This window comes from Mustelus asterias, chromosome 5, assembly GCF_964213995.1.
Source record: "Mustelus asterias chromosome 5, sMusAst1.hap1.1, whole genome shotgun sequence".
NCBI classification, from domain to species: Eukaryota; Metazoa; Chordata; class Chondrichthyes; order Carcharhiniformes; family Triakidae; genus Mustelus; species Mustelus asterias.
In genome coordinates this window covers 147,481,597-147,501,413 of record NC_135805.1, presented here as the reverse complement: position 1 = coordinate 147,501,413, position 19,817 = coordinate 147,481,597, and the positions used below count along the sequence as shown (strand labels likewise).

Sequence of the window (19,817 nt, the reverse complement as noted above, 5' to 3'; positions counted from 1 at the left end):
TCTGTAGAAAACTTGGCAAACTTCCTAAGTTTTCCTCAAAGTCAAAAATATTTAGGCAGGGATGAACATAATGGTATCACCAATACCGGAGGAAGGGTGATAGAGAAGGTTTAAACTGTACAGGCATACAGGGCACAGGAGATCCTGCGTCTTAGGATCTTAAAAGTAGTGGCAAATCTAATGACTAAGCCATTGGTTATAATCATCCAACTTTCCTTTGGTATTGGATAGACGCAACAGCCTTGGAAAATTATGAAGGTGACACATTTTTTTCAAGAAAGGAATGAGGCAGAAAGCATGAAACTACAAGCCAGAACTCGGTCATGGGAACAATGATGCAATCCACTATTAAGGAGGTTACAGCAGGGTAATTGCAGAAACAAGATTTGATCAGGCAAAGTCAGCATAGTCTGTGAAAGGAAAATAGTGCCTCAATACGATGTTATAGTTTTTTTTGAAGTATCATTCAACGTGGATAAAGGGGAAACGCTGGACTTCTCGATTTGGAAGACTGCAGGCCATTTGTTTAGGTTTGACTTCCTTAGAGCAGAGAAGGCCGGGGTGAGTGGGGGAGGGGGTGGCTCATCCAGGTGTCCATATCATGACGGACTGAAAGAAGATAAAGAGAAAGAAACATGCTCCCTTTGGAGAGGGATTAATAACCAGGGGGCCCGAGGTTTAATATAAGGGACAGGAGACGTAGAGTGGAATTTGGGGACAAATGCATTCACCCAGGGGATGGCAGGATCTGGAACTCACTGCCTGAAAGGGTGGGAAATGCAGGATTCCTCACATTGAGGATGCTTTCAGGAGAGCACCTGAAACCCATTAGCATACAAGGCTATGAACCATGTCCTGGAAAGTGGATTTTCGTCACTTTCCAACAGTTTCTGCAATCTTTGCCAGCGCCTTCACAATTCCAAGATACTCCATTTGCTTCAGCCTTTGGCATGTGTATGTGTGACCGTGTATGTGTGTGCATGTGTGCGCGCGAGTGTGTGTGCGTGTGTGTGATTGTCTACGGTTCTGATGGTGAATATGTATGAGTGCCAATATGAATGAATGTCTCAGTTTGTACATGCATGAGTGTGTGTGTGTGTTTGTGAATGTGTGTGTGTTTTTGTGTGTCTGCGCTTGCGCGTCACACGTGCCTGCCCATGTGTGTGTATGTTTGTGCGTGTTCCTGAAGTACAATTCACAACAAACGCTCTCGCTCCATGTCCATGAGAGACACGAGGCCTCACTTTGGCTGGGGTCATCAACTCTCCCATTGGAATCTTACACCAATAATTTGCACTCTGTCTCTTTGATTTTATGTCAACCTTTTTTAAGCTGCCTTGTGTTCTCAATTTCTTGCACCACAATTAAGTTACCCATTCTTCCCAAGGAAACAAAACCAGCCTATCCAAGATAAGACGTGGATTGAAGTGCTTTATCTATGACGCAAGCCTGCTTAGGCGGGGATCTTTCTGTTAGAGCAGAAAAGGCTGGACTGGGGAACAATCTAATCTCGATGTATAAAATGATGAGGGGCAAGGATAGGGTGGATGGAAGTAAACGTCTCCCCTCTATAGAGGGTTCAATAATCAGTGGGCATGGCACCATCGTAAGGACTAGAAGAATTAAAAGGGGATTTAAGAAATTATTTTTTTCACCGAAAGGGAGGTGGGAATCTAGAACTTACCACCTGGAGGTGTAGTAGAGACGGGAGTCCTTACGACATTTAAGGAGCCATTGGATGAACACTTGAAAGAACATAACCTACAAGGCTACAGATTAAACAGTGGAATCTGGAATTGAAATTGACAGGTGTTTGATGGCTGGCACAGACACAATGGGATGAACAGCCACTTTCCGTACTGTCAAAACACTGCGACTGTATGATGACTCTTGGTCAAGATCACACCTTGCCTAATGTGTAGAGTTTTCAATCGCATTATCCAAGCGTGTGTGTGTGTGTGGGTGTGTGTTGGGGGTGGGGGGTGGCGTGGTGCGGTAACGTGCCATAAATGGAGTGCAATGGACGTTCACCAGAATAATTTCTGGGATGCCGTCCTTGGATTGATAAAACGCTGCCTGTATTCTCTAGAATTTTGAAGAATGTCAGGGGATCATATTCAAATTTACAAAATGCCATCAATGTGTGACAGTTTCAAAACGGATGATTTTCCCCAGCTGCTGATTCTAGGACCAAAGGACAGTTGCTCAGAATTAAGAGATGCCAACTCTGTCATAGATTATGACGAAGTAATGCACTGAGAGGATGGTGAATTTTAAGAATATTCTCGCACAATGCACTTTGGAGACTCAATAATTGAGCATGCCCAAAACAGAAATCCACATAGATCAGGTAATTAATTACATGAAATAACATTGGAATTGTCTACAAATGGTGCTGTGGCAGCGTAGATTCGACTGGCTGATTTGCCTATACCTGTTCCTATATCCCTGGAAATCGTTAAGATTGCTAGTTAAGATTTCGCTCCAGATCCAAAACAGTTGATTATGATCTTTATTGTCCTAATACACCTCTGCTTTATTGATAGCATGTTGCTACTGAGAAGATCCCTACAGCATTGGACTTATGGTCCTGAAATCGGTACACCAATCTCCAATATGTAAACACAACCGCAGGACCATAGAAAATAGGGACAGGTCATTGGCCCATTTGAGCCTGTCTGTCATTCAAAATTATCTCGGCTAATAATCGAACGGAAAAGCATTATTCCCCCCTTCTCCCCCATACCCTTGGGATCTCTTTCGACCCGTAAGATATTTATTTCCTGAAAACTTGCAATGTTTCGGCCTCCGTTGTAAGACGTTAACCCCCGTTACCTCGGACAGTAACCCCTCGCTCTGCACTATGGGGAACATCCTCCCTGCTTTCCGAAGGTATGATGTGATAGTGCCCTCGTATGTCATGTTTCCCTGCGTACAAACACATAAATGCATGCGCACAAACACGCACAGGCGCACACATATCGACACGCACACACATACACACACACGCACCAAACATTGACCTATTGTAATTTTGCAAATTGTCCTTTAATTCCATTAGCTTCAACTGTGCGATGCGAACCATGAACCATACCATAGTGTTAGCTGGACCTGTGCATTTCTGGAGTAGAGACACTGTCACTGTGCTTTTGTCTCTCCGAACGAAAGCATATCCCCTCATCAGATGGTTGGGGGCGGGGGGGGGGGGGGTGGGATTGGTGGGGGGGAGGGGTGCGGAACGGAAGCGGGTGAGTGGAAGAGAGATGCCTGCTTGAATTCCTGACGCCAGCTCCCAGCGTTGAATTCCTGAGGGACAACTGGCGGGATCATGGGATGGCTGCAACGTCTCCCCGTACCCTCGCCCCAGTCCACCACGCCGGCCGCTACACTCTCCCCCACTCACTCCCAGAAGAGGAAGGGCTGGGTGGGCTGTGTAATTTGTAAACCACTAAAATCTAGCCTCAAAACCTATCTGCCTCCTGATTCATTACTTTAATCCATGCGATGGGATGGACCATCAGTTACACATAAAACCCCAATTGCTAGTTAAGATTTCCCTCCCAGTCCAAAACAGTTGATTAATATCTTTATTGTCCTAATACACTTCTGCTTTATTGTTTAGTTGTGCGTTTAAAAAAATCGTTCTCATCCAGGTGGACATAGCAGTCATTCGTCCTTCAAAGAAACCGGATCACAAAGTCAGTGAAAAAAGTACATATATTTGTGGCAATAAAATGGCTACTTTAAATTTCTGAAATAGTTTTTTTTCTGAAAGTTAAAATAACAATTGAGTTCTACCAGCAATGTTTGCAATCGAGATTTTTTTTTTAAACTGAGCAAAGTATACAACTTAAAATTGAGGGCGTCCAAATTCATGGACACAAGAGAGGAAGTGGACATCAGTACGCCGCCTCCCAGACGAAGAGCAAGAAATGTTGTTCTGTTCTCTTCCACGGGGATTTCAGTCAGAAGTCTCACAACACTAGGTTAAATTCGAATAGGTTTATTTAGTAGTGCGAACTTTTGGAGCACTGCTCCTTCATCAAGTGAGCAACAACTACTGGATTCTCTTCCTCCAGTTTATCACTGGAAGGGTCCTTCAGCTTCCCGATGAAGGAGCAGCGCTCTGATAGCTCGTGCTCCCAAATAAACCTGTTGGACATTAACCTAGTGTTCTGAGACTACTTTCTATGCCCACCTCAGTCCAACGCCACATCCCCACATCACGGTGATTTCAGGCACAGTTTGGGAAAGTGGATCCACTCTCACCTTCCAGAAAGCAAATCTACCCTCTTGTCGTTTCAAATGACCAGCACGCAGAGTTGCATCCATGTTAAAAAGATGCGGCACTGGTGGCACGGTGGCACAGTGGGTGGCACAGTGGTTAGCACTGCTGCCTCACATCGCCAGGGATCCGGGTTCGATTCCCGGCTTGCATCACTGTCAGTGTGGAATGTGCGCATTCGCCCCGTGTTTACGTGTGTTTCCTTCGGGTGCTCCGCTTTCCTCCACTCTCTGAAAAACGTGCAGATTATGTGCATTGGCCATGCCTAAGTCCACCCTCAGTGCCACCTGAACAGGCGCTGGATTGTGGCAACTCGGGGATTTTCACCGTAACGTCATTGCAGTAAGCCTACTTCTGACGCAAATAAAAAAATAAAATAGAAAATAAGATGCTCTGAGCGAGATATCCCGTAAGAGCTTTAGCAAAGGGAACATGGCACGGTCTGTCCTTAGTAAACATCTCCTCCACACCATCAAGCGAAGGCTTTACAGGGTGCGTGCGGAAGTTTGGGGAAAGTTTCATGCGGAATGTGTTCTCCCTAGCAAGGCTGTGCTGGCAGTTACCATATGAACTGTCAAAATGCAGTTTGATGCTTACTTGAAGTGAATTTAGATACAGCCATAGAACACCTACAGTACAGATACAGGCCACTCGGTCCATTAAGTGTACACCAACCCTCCGAGAGAGCATCCCACTGAGGCCCTCCCCCCTGCGCTGTACCTGTTGTCCCGGGAATTTACCGTGGCTAATGCATCTAAGCGACGAATGCCAGAACTTTGCATTATTTCACAGCCGGGAAATCTACACTGGGGATTCTATAATTCGACTGCTCTAGTCCTCCGAAATCTATCATTTCAGTGTCTCTCGGGTTTTACAGCTATGCAGACTGAAACAATCGCAGTCTCTTTCTCCAGATCTGAACCTGAATTTTGAAGCATGTTGAATTGGACCCCGACTTCTCGCACCATTACCTGGACCAATTAAGTATTAACATCTTAACCGCTGCTTCGTTCTGGCCTACACCACGATGTTTATAAAAAAATGCCTTGGACTGCAATTAAATGTGGTCAGAAAAGCTGACAGATTCTATGTCGTATTCGGAATTGCACTTACTCCCATAAAGCACCGACAGACACTTAGATAGACACACACTCTAAATAGAGGAGACAAAATGACGTCGACACGCTAAGCATGCAAGTTGTTCTTGGTTTCACTTCAGTTGCACCCTGCTTGTGCTGCAAATGTGCAATGCTGCATGCAATAATCTTAACCGTCTATGCTGTGTCGAGAACGTTGGCTTAATTTGCCACTGCAAAATTCAAAGTCCTTCTGTGCAGACCTGCAGAAGGTTCAATTCCATTCGTCACTCAGGCGCCCATTACAACCAACCTCAAAGTGATTGCTCATTTCCTGCTCACTGACGCTTTAATTACTGTTCTCTTCTTCATTCGCTGAACCACAGCCAGAAAGTTCAGTGGCAGTAAGACTTGTGATGATTGGAAACGACAGAGTGGAACATTGAACTGCATCAAAGGTATACTCTCCTAAGTTCATCTAATGAATGAAAAAAAAGATAAATATATCGATATGTCTGTAATTATATCAAAATTAATCAATATAATTCAGCCTATGTAACTATTGCAAAACTGGAGACAACGCGTTGAATCATCGTGAATAAGCACGATTGATCAATGTAATAATATGAGAATGGTTTTTACGTTATTGGATCTCACATCGCTTTTTGACGTGTGTGTAAATGTTCCCGTGAGACTATTGTAATTAGTACAGAGAAAATCCCCCCTATGTTCTGGGGAATATTTATCGGCCTTTCAATAGCATGTTAAGCGTGACCTTACGAAGATCACATCTCTGTACATAGGAAGTTGTCATGTTCTCTGCATTACAATCGTTAACAAAAAAGTAAAATTAAAGGTTTCCTCGCTGAAGAAAGTTGTGGGACGTCATGGGAATGATATTGTATGTCGGGGTGTGTGTTTTTTTTGTGAGGGTCAGTTATTCTTGATTCAACACGTCGATTCAATTTCAAAGTAGACACCTGACGCGCGTTCCTCCGGTCAAAAGGTGGTAACCTTCTCTGCGTTCACAATTGCCCAGAAAGACAAATCTTCACCCAAAATTAGCTTATTATGGGCTTCGCGTTGGGAATGTTATTAGGTTTTTACTGTTCGCCCGGAGGCAATAATGATTCAGTGCGCTGATAATGCACGACAATCGTAACGTAGATTTTAAAAATAATTTCATTTTGATTTGATTTATTATTGTCACATTTAATAGTATACAGTGAAAAGTATTGTTTCTTGCGCGCTATACAGACAAAGCATAGAGAAGGAAAGGAGAGGGTGCAGAATGTATTGCTACAGCCATAGCTAGGTTGTAGAGAAAAATCAACTTAACTTAACATAGGCCCACTGAGAAGTCTATTGGCCTCTTTTAAGGAATAGGCGCACTGAGAACTCTATTGGCAGCAGGGAAGAAGCTGTTCTTGTGTCGGTGCCTTCAGACTATTATATCTTTTTCCCGATGGAAAAAGATGAAAGATAGCATGTTCGAGCTGCATGGGGTCCTTGATTATGCTGACTGCTTTTCCGAGGAGCGAGATGTGCAGACATTGTCAATGAATGGGAGTTTCCGTGTGATGAACTCGACTTCGTTTACGACCCTTTGTAGTTTTTTGCAGTCTTGGAAAGAGCAGGAGCCATTTCAAGCTATGATATATTAGCAGAAAAAGATGCTTCCTCTGGTGCACTTGTAACAGTTGGTGAGAGTCGCAGCGGACATGCCGAATTTCCTTAGCCTCCTGAGACAGAGGCATGTTGTACGTCTTCTTTATGGCAGTCCTTGCTTATTCATACACAGCAGCAGTGAAACATCTAACAAGCTTATTGGTTCCAAAGTGCCTTTATATGGCTAAAGATATCCAAGTTGGTGCATCAAAGTCTCCTGAAACTAAGTATGTTCATTTTATCAATAGATTAATTCTGTCTCCTTAGCGTAGGAACCGTCTAGAGTTTGGAAAGCGTATGTCCACGCTTATTGTCGACATGGTTAAATAAATTAGCATTTTTCACAATGTAGTGAAATCTCCATTCAGTTTTTTTCCCGAGTGGAGAGAACGATTAAATTTCTCCCAGTCTGAACACACAACACAAAATACACGTATCCTCTCCAAATTAATTGCAAGCTTCCTTGAGGGTACCATGTTGACACAGTGTCCAGCACTGTTGCCTCACATCACAAGGGACCCAGGTTCGACTCCTGGCTTGGGTCACTCTCTTTGTGGAGTTTGCAGGTTCTCCTTGTGTCTGCGTGGGTTTCTTCCGGGTACTCCGGTTTCCTCCCACCGTCCAAAAATATGCAGGTTACGTGAATTGGCCATGCTAAATTCTTCCTCAGTGGACCCAAACTGGCGCCGAAGTGTGGCGACTCGAGAATTCTCACAGTAACTTCACTGCAGTAAGCCTACCTGCGACTAATAAGTAAACTTTAACTTTAGTGTGATGTCTCTGATTGATGCATTACAACAGTTAAGGTCTAACTAAAGTTAAAAAAAAGACATGTTTAACGGGTCATCCGTTTTGGTCTGCATGTACAGGTAAAAAGCCAAGTAAATTCAAACCTTCCTTAAAAATAACAATCACCTGGATTGATATTGTGAACCGCAATATCAGTTGCGCTCAATTTATTGTACAATTATGCTATTCTGTCTACGCTGTGTCCTCTGATTTCCGGAATTTGTTTTCTTTTGCAGAGATCTTCCTGCTAAAGATGGATGTGATGAAATGTTTTAATTTCTACAGTAAGTAGTAAAGCAAATCTTCAAGTTAACGTATCAGTGAAGGACCTTTACGGCAAGTACACAGTTCAGAGCAGTGTGCAGTGTTCAATCGCTTCCCAAAAGATCGCGTTAAATAACTCTGATGTTTATAATTATCTTAACACATATTAGCAATTTTGTTCTTCCTAATTACATCGTTTATATGTTTTTTTACGAACTCAGTTCTAAACTATTTCCAATGGGATATACGGAAATTACCGTGATTATTGTATGATCAATTACCATTATAAAGATCACTACAACCTCCTTCATTTCATTGTTTTTCAGTCCTATTCGCTGGAAGTTGCATTTGTCTATCAGAAGGTCAGTAAAGGAACTGATTAACTGGATGACAATTTTCCAGGATATTCATTTCCAAATGCGTGAAGGAGATTTACTGAATTAACATCCAGTTACTTACTGCACAAAATGAGATTAACCATGCTTTGCATTATATAAGATAATAATAAACTATTTCAGTCGTTTTGCTGTTATTACTGGGGATACAGTTAAGGTGTAAAACATTACAGCGTCTCTCTAAGTTAATGTCTAAGATACCCGCGGTTGTCACCTCTAGTTTGGGATCAGAAAAAGTGTTCCGCCCCTTAGAGAATAGTTGTTCGATTTAATTAAGTACAGGGGAACAAGGAATGATGTGACGCAAAGGATCCATCATAACTTTGTGCCCCGAAACTATATTGTTGTTGGCACCATGTTTTCCACCACATTTTTGTTCGGTCAGGAATAGTGGTACATGGTTTATATTTAACCGCATCGTATATGGGCAGTGTATACATTGAACGAGGGCCTGCAAAATATGTTTACATATGGAACGCATGGAACATTATTGACATGAGTACAGCTCGTGTCAAGTGGATGCCTAACAGGAAAATGTATTCCTCGATGAATTCATTTGATTCTGTATATGTCCACAGCCCAATAGAAATTCAAGACACTTAAATGCTCATCTTTCATAATTCCATTGTCGTATGTGGCGTCTTGTTCCCTATTTTCCTTGAATCAACCTGTAAAGAATTGTATTCAATTTGAATTTATACTCTGTACCACCTATCCACGGCCACCCCAAACTTTCACTATCAGAATACTGATTATTAATGCTGCACTTGATTTCACCTGTTCATTCATCACAGCGGTTTCCTGTCGTAATTTTGATAAATGTATGCCACTGATTAGCGACTTTCTAAACTGACGCTTTTCTCCATCGCTTCTGCTCCGTCTTTCTGTAGCTACAGTTTGCCAGCTTTCCACAGAATGGGTCTAGCCGACATTCGGCTCTCCTTTCACATGGCATTACTGTAAATACTGACTTCAAAATAATATGCATCCTGTTCATTCTTCAAAGAATCCGACCAAACTCTCCATCTATCCTCAGTTTCAGCGAATCACGTAAACCGTGCTCCCTTTCGCTTCACCTGCTTGCTATGCAACCAGAATCTCCAACAAGCGAGATTCAAACCATCGGCTCTATTAATTTAAGAACATTATCATGCTGAGGTCCGTCCCGTTCCCCCCTTCCCCATCCACTCACAGACAAGCACACCAACACCACAATTCAAAAGAAAATGACCTGGGGAAGCCACATAAATATTACAGCTCCCAGGACAAGTCAGCGGTGCAGAATTTTGCGGTGTGTACATTACTGTCTGACTCCCCAAATTCTGTGACAAACACTAAGCGTGTGATGGAATACTCCCCACTTGCCTGAATGAGTGCAGCTCTCACAACACACAAGAAGTTCAACAACATACAGGACAAAGTTACCCCACTTGTCTGATCCCATCCATAACCTTATGCAGTCACTCCATCGAACATCGAAACGAGAGATGTAAAGTTAACGCTCGCCTTGTTGTTGACGTCCACAATCCGTGGCTGAACTTTTTAAAACATATTTGCAATTGCCCCCAAACATGTCATGTCAAATTTTATGCTTCCAAGAGCCTTCATGTACATTACTTCATCGAACTTTCTAAAATTTACCTCAATCCCTTTCTTCCACGTGCGCTTAAGCATAGACACAGTTCGCCTTGGTTGATCAATGCAATAGCGAGTTTCACAGACAATGGGAGGAAGATAGCAGTTTCATTTGATTTACCAGTTGGCTTATTTTGGGACTTTGCTGCTTTGACGCTCCTTAATTTGGAACCCCCACAAATTGAAACATCCACGAAGTTTATCTGATAAAACTCTACCTTGTTTAAGAATGTCTATTATTTGTTTTTATAGCCTTTTTAATCTTCCCAGATTGGCAAAGGTCTACCTAGTCACATTCCAACACTCCAAGGAAGGTCAGCCAAAGTTATGTACATATGATGTGATGCAAAACATAGCAACTTGATTCAGAATTCAGGGATCTGTGTCCTTTGGACGGTGTCCTACATTTGGTGATTTGGAAAATTTCATTTCGCCAGATAATTACTGCTGCCTCACAGCACCAGGGGCACGGGTTCGATTCGTGGCTTGGGTCATTGCCTGCGCGGCGTCTGCACGTTTTCTCTGTCTCTGCGTGGGTTTCCTTCCACTGTCAGAAAGACGTGCTAGTTCGGTGCATTAGCCATGCTAAATTCCTCCCCAGTGTACCCTAATAGGCGCCGGAGTGTGCCGACTAGGGGATTTTCACAGTAACTTCATTGCAGTGTTAATGTTAGCAGACGTGTGACACTAATTAACAAAAAAACATGATTATAATTCCATATGCATTCCATCCTTCGGGAAATGAATCTCTACAAGAACTCATCAGTCTATGCTGTTACTTTTATAGTATTTTTTCTGCATTTCAAAACTATATCCTGTTGTAGTGATATTCAGTTTGAAACTTGAAATATTTAAAATGCATAGATAAAATTACGTCTTTTTATGTCGAAAATGTATGCCGTGGTAGTTGTTTCCTTGTTTTTAGAAACGTGTTGCTGAATCCAAAATGTGTTTCACGTTAAATCGTGCAGCGTAAGCGTTGTAACATGGAATCATAGAATCGCTACAATGCAGAAGGAGACCATGCGGCCTATTGAGTAACAGTTAAATTTATTATTACACCTCTCCCCACCTAGAGATTTGTATGAAGACACAAACGTGTTCAGACATCGAATCCGTTTGAAACGGGAGCTCAACGTGTTTGAAAGACGTCTTATCAAGGTTGATGTAAAAAAAAAGTCAGCTGGAATATATTAACTGATTGGTTAATTTGGAATTCAATGTGCATTTCTGATCTATCCCCGAAGGTCAAATTAAAGCGACAATCTTCCTGGATCCGTGGTTGGAGGAAATTGTTAAAGGCGAAAATCTGACGATTAATTGTACTGTTGATACAACGAGTGCCGGCAATTGGTTTTATCTATACAAAAACAATGGAACAAAATATCAAAGCAGCATTAGAACCAGTGGCACACAACAGTCTGCTGCCTTTCGAATTCAAGCGGAAAATAATGACTATTACATGTGTGGCTGTTCCATTTTCGAATCGGAAGTTTGGAAAAAATGTGCCCGCAGTGAACAAGTCAACATTACGGTAATAGGTAAGTGAACATCTGAAATTGTTAGAAGATTGTTTGCAAACTGAACACATAAGTTTAGTGAGATAGGGGAATTGTATCGCCTGATTCTGAAATTGGAGTCGACACATCATAGGTCCAGCAAAGGTTCGCAGTTAGTTGCGAGCACTCTTATCAGAATCTATTGCATTAGTTGATTATTAATGAACAGTCTCACAACACAGATGTAAAATAGAATGAAATGCCTCCAGAATTGTGAGAAGTTCTGAGATTCCGAGGTTGGACCAATTTGGAACGTAGCATTACTACATTATTAGTTGTCGTTGTGATATTAGTCATATTGATAATATTATTAATAACACGTATACATTTTTAAAAAATAAATTTCACACTGCAAACCTAATATTGCAGTGAAAACACATCCTTTAGTATTCTTCATGGAATCTGTGTCTGAACGGATAGAAGAACATTCATTTCCTATCCTAGAAACCCATTGAGGAGGTGTTACTGAGCCGCTTTCCTGAACCGCTGCAGTCCAAGGGATGTCGGTGCAACCAAAGGGCTGTTAGAAAGGGAGCTCCATGCTAACAGAGCAACGCTATTTCCTACCTCCTCCGTTGAAAATCAAATCATAGAAAGAATGGAATGATTTCGCATACAATTTCCCTCACACATAAACACGCACACACAGACACAAAAATCCACAGAAATACACGCACACAGACACAAACACGCAGACACGAATATACAAACAGACACACAGACGAATACACACACACACACACAGGCATACACACACAGACACACATGCACATATGCATACATACAGACACACTCATAAAGAAACAACCATATATAAGCACAAAGACTCGCACACAGAGATGCACAGACACACGCAAACAAACACAGATAATGACACGCGCACGCACATACACAGGCACGCACACAGAAACACATACAGAGGCACATAGGCGCACAAACACAGACACAGGAACAGAAACAAACACAGTGTTTTGTTATTTGTACATGTGTATTATCTATATACATATGTTTGCGTGTTGTATCTAGGTGTGTATATAGATGCACATTTCCGCCTGTGTGTTTCCATGTTTCGCTGGGTGTGCGCATGCGAATTTGCATATATGTTTTTGTGTCTCTGGGTATCGTTATGTACAGTGATATGTTTGTCCCTCGCTCTGTTCCAAGTTAAAACGCTGCACGGGTATCATTCAATAGGCTCGCATGCATACATACCAATATAAAGCATACAAATTAGGAGCATGTGTGAACTATTTGGCCCCTAAAGGTGATTCCAGCATTTGCCGCTATGAATCTTACGTCAACTCTACGTTCTTGCCTACCCTCAGTCAACCTTTGCCTTTACTGTCTAATTGGAATCCAGGTAAGTGAGTCCTAAAGTATAATATTGACACAAAATTTACGGGAAGGGAAGTATGGAAACTGCCGGCTACATCTGGGAAGAAAATTCTCCTCACCGCTGCCTGAAATGGCTGGAACATTCTTAATGCTTTTTCATGTCCTAGCCCCTCACATCAGAAGAAATATCATCTCTGCATCGATGCTGCAAAGTTCCCACAGGATTCTCTGGGTTCAAATCAAATAAAAACTCATTCATCGTGAATCAAATGAAAAGATATCCAATCATTGAACACTTTTATAAAACACAATCCTTCATCACAATCTCCAATCAGATTTTTTTTAACTCATACATGGGATATGGGCATCGCTGCCTGGGTGAACATTAGCTGTCCATCCCTGAGGGAATTTGAGAGTCAGCCATGTCGCTGTGAATCTGGGGTCGCATGTAGCCCAGACCAGGTTATGATGGCAGATTCCCTTCACTCATGCTTCTTAAGTAACCAGATGGGCTTTAACACAATCGACAATGGTTTAATGGTTTAAATTAAACGTTTAGTTCCACATTTCTTTGTTGAATTCAAAGTTCACCATCTGTAATGGCAAAAAGTGAACCACAGAGCATTACAAGGAACAAAGAAAATTACAGCACAGGAACAGGCACTTCGGCCCTCCATGCCTGCACCGACCATGCTGCCCGACTATACTAAAACCCCAAAGCTTCCGGGGACCATATCTTTATTCTTCGATCCTATTCATGTCTTTGTCAAGATTTCCCTTAAAAGCCACTATCGTATCTGCTTCCAATACCTCCTCCGGCAGCGAGATCCAGGCATCAACTCTGTGCAAACAAAAACTTGCCTCGCGCCTCAAACCTATGCTCCCTAGTAATTGACTCTTCCAGCCTGGGAAAAACAACATCTGACTATCCAATCTGGATGGATGGGATTGATGTTCAGAAGGAGGAGGTGTTAGCAATTCTGGAAAGGGTAAAAATAGATAAGTCCCCTGGGCCGGATGGGATTTATCCTAGGATTCTCTGGGAGGCTAGAGAGCAGATTGCAGAGCCTTTGGCTTTGATCTTTGTGTCGTTATTGTCGACAGGAACAATGTCAGAAGACTGGAGGATAGCAAATGTTGTCCCCTTGTTCAAGAAGGGGAATAGGGACAACCCTGGTAATTATAGACCGGTGAGTCTTAGTTCTGTTGTGGGCAAAGTATTGGAAAGGATTATAAGAGATAAGACTTATAATCACCTAGAAAGGAATAATTTGATTACGGATAGTCAGCATGGTTTGTGAAGGGTAGGTCGTGCATCACAAACCTTATTGAGTTCTTTGGGAAGGTGACCAAAGAGGTGGATGAGGGTAAAGCGGTTGATGTGGTACATATGGATTTCAGCAAAGCGTTTGATAAGGTTCCCCATGGTAAGATTTTGCAGAAAATACGGACACATGCGATTGAGGGTGATTTCGTGGTTTGGATCAGGAATTGGCTAGCTGTAAGAAGACAGAGGGTCGTGGTTGATGGGAAATATTCATCCTGGAGTTCAGTTACTCGTGGTGTACTGCAAGGATCTGTTTTGGGGCCACTGCTGTTTGTCATTTTTATTAATGACCTGGATGAGGGCGTGGAAGAATGGATTAGTAAATTTGCGAATGATACTAAAGTCGGTGGAGTTGTAGACAGTGCGGAGGGAAGTGGCAGGTTACAGAGGGACATAGATAAGCTGCAGAGCTGGGCTGAAAGGTGGCAAATGGAGTTTAATGTGGAAAAGTGTGAGGTGATTCACTTTGGAAGGAGTAACAGGAATACAGAGTACTGGGCTAATGGTAAGATACTTGGTAGTGTGGATGAACAGAGGGATCTGGGTGTCCATGTGCATAGATCCCTGAAAGTTGGCACCCAGGTTGATAGGGTTGTTAAGAAGACATACGGTGTGTTAGCTTTTATTGGTAGAGCGATTGAGTTTCGGAGCCAGGAGGTCATGCTGCAAATGTACAAAACTCTGGTGCGGCCGCATTTGGAGTATTGCATACAGTTCTGGTCGCCGTATTATAGGAAAGATGTGGAGGTGTTGGAAAGGGTGCGGAGGAGATTTACCAGGATGTTGCCTGGTATGGTGGGAAAATCGGATGAGGAAAGGCTGAGGGGCTTGAGGTTGTTTTCGTTAGAGAGAAGAAGGTTAAGAGGTGACTAAATAGAGGCATACAAGATGATCAGAGGATTAGATAGGGTGGATAGTGAGAGTCTTTTTCCTCGGATGGTGATGGCTAGCACGAGGGGACATAGCTTTAAATTGAGGGGTCAGAGATATAGGACAGATGTTAGAGGTAGGTTCTTTACTCAGTGTTTAGTAAGGGTGTGGAATGCCCTGCCTGCAGCAGTAGTGGACTCGTCAACATTAAGAGCATTCAAATGGTTATTGGATAAACATATGGATGATATTGGAATAGTGTAGATTAGAGGGCCTTTAAATTGGTTCCACTGGTCGGCGCAACATCGAGGGCCGAAGGGCATGTACTGCGCTGTAATGTTCTATGTAATCTGCCTATTCCCCTCATAATCCTGTAGACTTCTATCAGGGCGCTCTCTTTCTCTGGATTAGTATTCCATTGGAAATGCCGCTGCCTCCCCAAAATTAAACGCATAATCCTGGCAGAAATTAGTTACCACTGTTGAATAATTTCCTTACACACCTTCCGAATAACTGATGTACACTTGCACCTGTTAAATAGCCTTGGAACTATCCCAAATTAAGGATTTATGATGTGCTGATACTTGCAAACATTTAGATTCAATTAATCTTGCCTCTTGGCATATGAACATACAAATTAGGAGCAGGAGTAGGCCACTCGGCCGAACAAGTGTACTCCGCAATTCAGTAAGATCATGGTTGATGTGCTTGTACCCTCAACCCCACATTTCTGCCTTCCGTAGATACGATTCTAACCCTTTGGTAATCAAGTATCCATCTAACTTCAGTAAATGTTTTCATGGTGTGTTCTCCGGGACTGATAATCGGCATCATGGATGCCTTTTTCCAATGGAAGAAAGAGTACCGCAAAAGGCAACGTGCTCACAAATAACAAATCACGATTGTTCTCTCGTCAAATTTCGCCAACTTCTTTTGTCTCCACTATTTCCAGATGACCCGAAGACTCCATCACTTTCTTTGAATGGACCGTTCGCGGTACTCCTTCCAAGGGAATTTGTCAAAATAACCTGTGAATTAAGTTTGAAATATTCGTGCAGTCGGATGTACATTTTTCGAAATGGAGAAGAAGTGTATAATGCATCGACTACTCGTCACGGACTTCACCGCACCAGCAGCTATAACATTACCGCAACAATTTCTGAAACGTACACTTGCCTTTGTGCCATCTCAATATCAGGAAGCTGGCTGAAATCTGGGCATAGTGAGAAGATCAATATAAGTGTCATAGGTAAGGGACAATTCCAATACTTGATCAATATTCACAGGCCATTACAGTGGGCATATTACAATCAATGGTGCACATAAATCACAGAATTCTGTGCTCTCTTCCTCTCCCTCCCGCCCTTCTGCACTAGCAACCCAAGAAGCCAAACAATCTTTTATCATTCAAAATTTCGTCTTCTGTGAAATAAAGGACGAATTTCAACTGGGGCATAAATTCAGCCTTCTGCTTTGAGATTCAATATGCACAATAGTGGTCATAACTGTGCAGTGCATTGTTTTCCACCGAGAATGACCATCGCTGTTTTAACCTTTGACTGTGATTCTTATTCTTGCAGATCGTCCAGAAAAGCCGGCAATCAGGCTAAATGAGTCTAGAAACGTGTTTCTGAAAGCTGAAAACTTCAGCATTCACTGTGCGGGTGGTTTTCAGCATCCAGCGAAAACATTTTGTTTGTACAATCGCAATAATGGTCATTTTATTGATCAGAAGAAAGCGAACAATGGGCTCAATTTGGTAATATTCCAACGTTTAGCTAGTACATCGGAACAGTACTGGTGCTCCTATCAAGTGGAAATGTCAGGCCGTTTGATCGATTCCACACTCAGTGCACCTGTGAATGTTTCTGTAATAGGTATGTTCAGAAAAGGGAAAGGGAAGGAAAGGGAAAGGGAAAGGGAAAGGAAAGGGAAGGGAAGGGAAGGAAAGGAAGGAAGGAAGGAAGGAAGGAAGGAAGGAAGGAAGGAAGGAAGGAAGGAAGGAAGGAAGGAAGGAAGGAAGGAAGGAAGGAAGGAAGGAAGATAGAAAAGAATGCAAGAGATGGAGACAAGTAGAAGGAGGTTCTTGGTGATAAAGAGAGATATTGAGATGCGAATAGGGTTTGGAAAGGGTCGGTGGAGAACAGTGAAATTATATTTACTTCGTTCCTCTGTTATATCTTCATAGTGAGAAAATAATTTGTTTTCGCTATTTGTACCCCAGCAACCTAAAGCCTGTTTCCGTTCAGGTCGTCCAAAAAAACCTGAGATGTTCCTGAATTCGAATTTTACAACATTTATAAAGGGGGAAGTGATCTTATTGACATGCAACACCCAGATTGAGGATTCGAACAAAACGTTCTACTTGTACAAAATGAACGAATCCACTCCAGTCATGCGACCGATAATCCTAAGAGGAAATAGCACTGCAATGTTCAACCTCACAGAGATTATCAATTATGGCGTTCAACAATACCGATGCATATATTACTCCACGTTGTCAGGACAACGGGTTGATTCCGTACAAAGTAATCCTATTGTATTGACTGTGATAGGTGGGTGAATTTTACAATTTATTGCACTTAAATGTGCCATGTTTCAAGTAAAAAAAGAACACTTCTGCAGTGCACCTTTACTGTATTTCCTTGCTTATAACTATGCAAATTGTGTTTGATCAATTTCTGCTGACATGTAATTCAATTGCCTATTAATATTTTGTTTTGGTTCCCTGATATTATTTTCAGTCATCTACTCAAAATTCACCTTATATTAATTAAACATATATATGTTAATGCAGATATGAATGCATTGCTCTTTTCCTATCTTGCTGGTCTCTATCATTTAATTTCCATTTTACTGCACTTTTCATGCTCTATGTTTTCTGCAATGCAGTTGTACGTTTGCTCGCTGAACTTCCATTCTTTGTTGCACCTTTAATGAGGAATATTTGCTCACACTGGGCTGTTAATTTCAGATATATTTATCTGAGGAAATTGTGCCGAAGATGTCTAATTTTGTCACATTTATCAGCAAGCTGAATAAGTACCTTTGGTATAAAGCTTCAGAAGCCCGACAGAAATTATCTGTCCCATTTTTATTTTGAGGGGACGTGCTCCGTAGTAACCCATTTTGTTTTTTTTTTCTCCAGGCTGGATTAGAACAAAAGTTCAGCATTAATACTTTCAAAGGTGCCCACTCGAAGTAGATATCAATGTGACTCGTCATTGATTCTTTATTATTATTTTAATGCGTCATGATCTGTAGTTAATTGTTCATCCGAATGAAATGCAATAAAAAATAAAACAGAAATAAGAACACACATAAAAATTTGTAATCATGTTTTTGCTGTATCTGAAATAGTAGGCATTTCTTGTATCATTATTCATATGTAATATTGCGTTCTGCATCTTTTTATAGCCATTCCCTCGAAACCAAACCTTTTGCTCGAAGAGCAAGGCTCCCCTGGTATGAATGGACATAATATTACCGTTAATTGTACAGCACCAAATACATATCCTGTCTTGAAATTTCTTTTCTACGAAGCGTCTCAAAACCAGTTGCCACTGGCTAAAGTAACAGAGGGGCAACATTCAGCTTTTATCACGGTCTCGGTCCCACAGTTGAAACAGAGCACAGAATATTACACATGCCGATATCAAATTGAAATCGTTGGGCGATGCTTATACTCAGACATGAGTTACCCCCAGAGGCTGGTCTTTTCAGGTAATACGGTTATCGATATGATAATTATCGTTTAGAGTATGAATTAATAAGCTACAGGCAAACAATATGCTTTGTAAAGCTCTACACATGTCTTCAATAATTCTATTTTTGATTTTTATGCAGTGATGATATAGACAGAATATTACTTTCTCCCGTGGCAGATATCAAACTATTTGAATCAGAGATTTCACAAGTTTAGAAATGCAAAATGATACAAGCGTGGTAAAGCACGTGAACAGCTACAGAATCACAACCCAAACTGTTTCATTAATTTGAATTCCACCGTCTAGAGTTTGCAATGAGCACCTTCTACACTGAAGAGCGTGGGAGTCAGGTTTATTTACAAAGGATTGCAATCGACCGGTAAGTGTATGAACTTGCACTGTAAAATAATAGAAAATATAATTTTCCTGTTTTGCTTTTTCAGATGGATTTAGCAGAAAATGGATACTTTATCTTGGATTAACACTGCTACTATTTCTGCTCATCGTTGTTCTGACTTGCGCTGCAGTGAAAAGCAAAAGAGGTAACTATCCATTCATTGATAATATGAAAAAAACACTTACTCATACACTTATCTATATTTACAAGTATGTTATCGCGTGCATTTTCATTGCTCGGAAGCATCCAACTTGCTAATTTCACTATAAATCCCATGGGCTTTCAGAATATAATTTATCATTAGCTTCCATCAGTTTCTTAATGAATACACAACATCTTCCATATCTGCTGTCTATTATTTGTCATTCCTCTTCTGAGCGAGATAGCACAATATGCCCTTTGCTATAAAAACAGACAGCAAAACCCTGTTTTCCTGATATGTCCGTGAAATATTGTCTTCATGCATTATCAATCATGTTGAAAAAAGTCATTTTTTTGTCTTTCCTGGGG

General features: G+C 41.6%; 1 protein-coding gene across 1 annotated transcript; it reads left to right on the top strand.

Annotated features, from left to right (window-relative positions):
* Positions 1-5,517: 5,517 nt before the first annotated feature.
* Positions 5,518-18,492, top strand: LOC144493887 (uncharacterized). Its single transcript, XM_078213469.1, has 7 exons — positions 5,518-5,819; positions 8,055-8,102; positions 8,409-8,444; positions 11,360-11,653; positions 16,156-16,452; positions 16,784-17,080; positions 17,453-18,492. Exons 2-7 carry the CDS (start codon positions 8,072-8,074, stop codon positions 17,764-17,766), a joined length of 1,269 nt encoding a protein of 422 aa, XP_078069595.1. The 5' UTR covers positions 5,518-5,819; positions 8,055-8,071; the 3' UTR covers positions 17,767-18,492.
* The last annotated feature ends 1,325 nt before the right edge of the window (positions 18,493-19,817 follow it).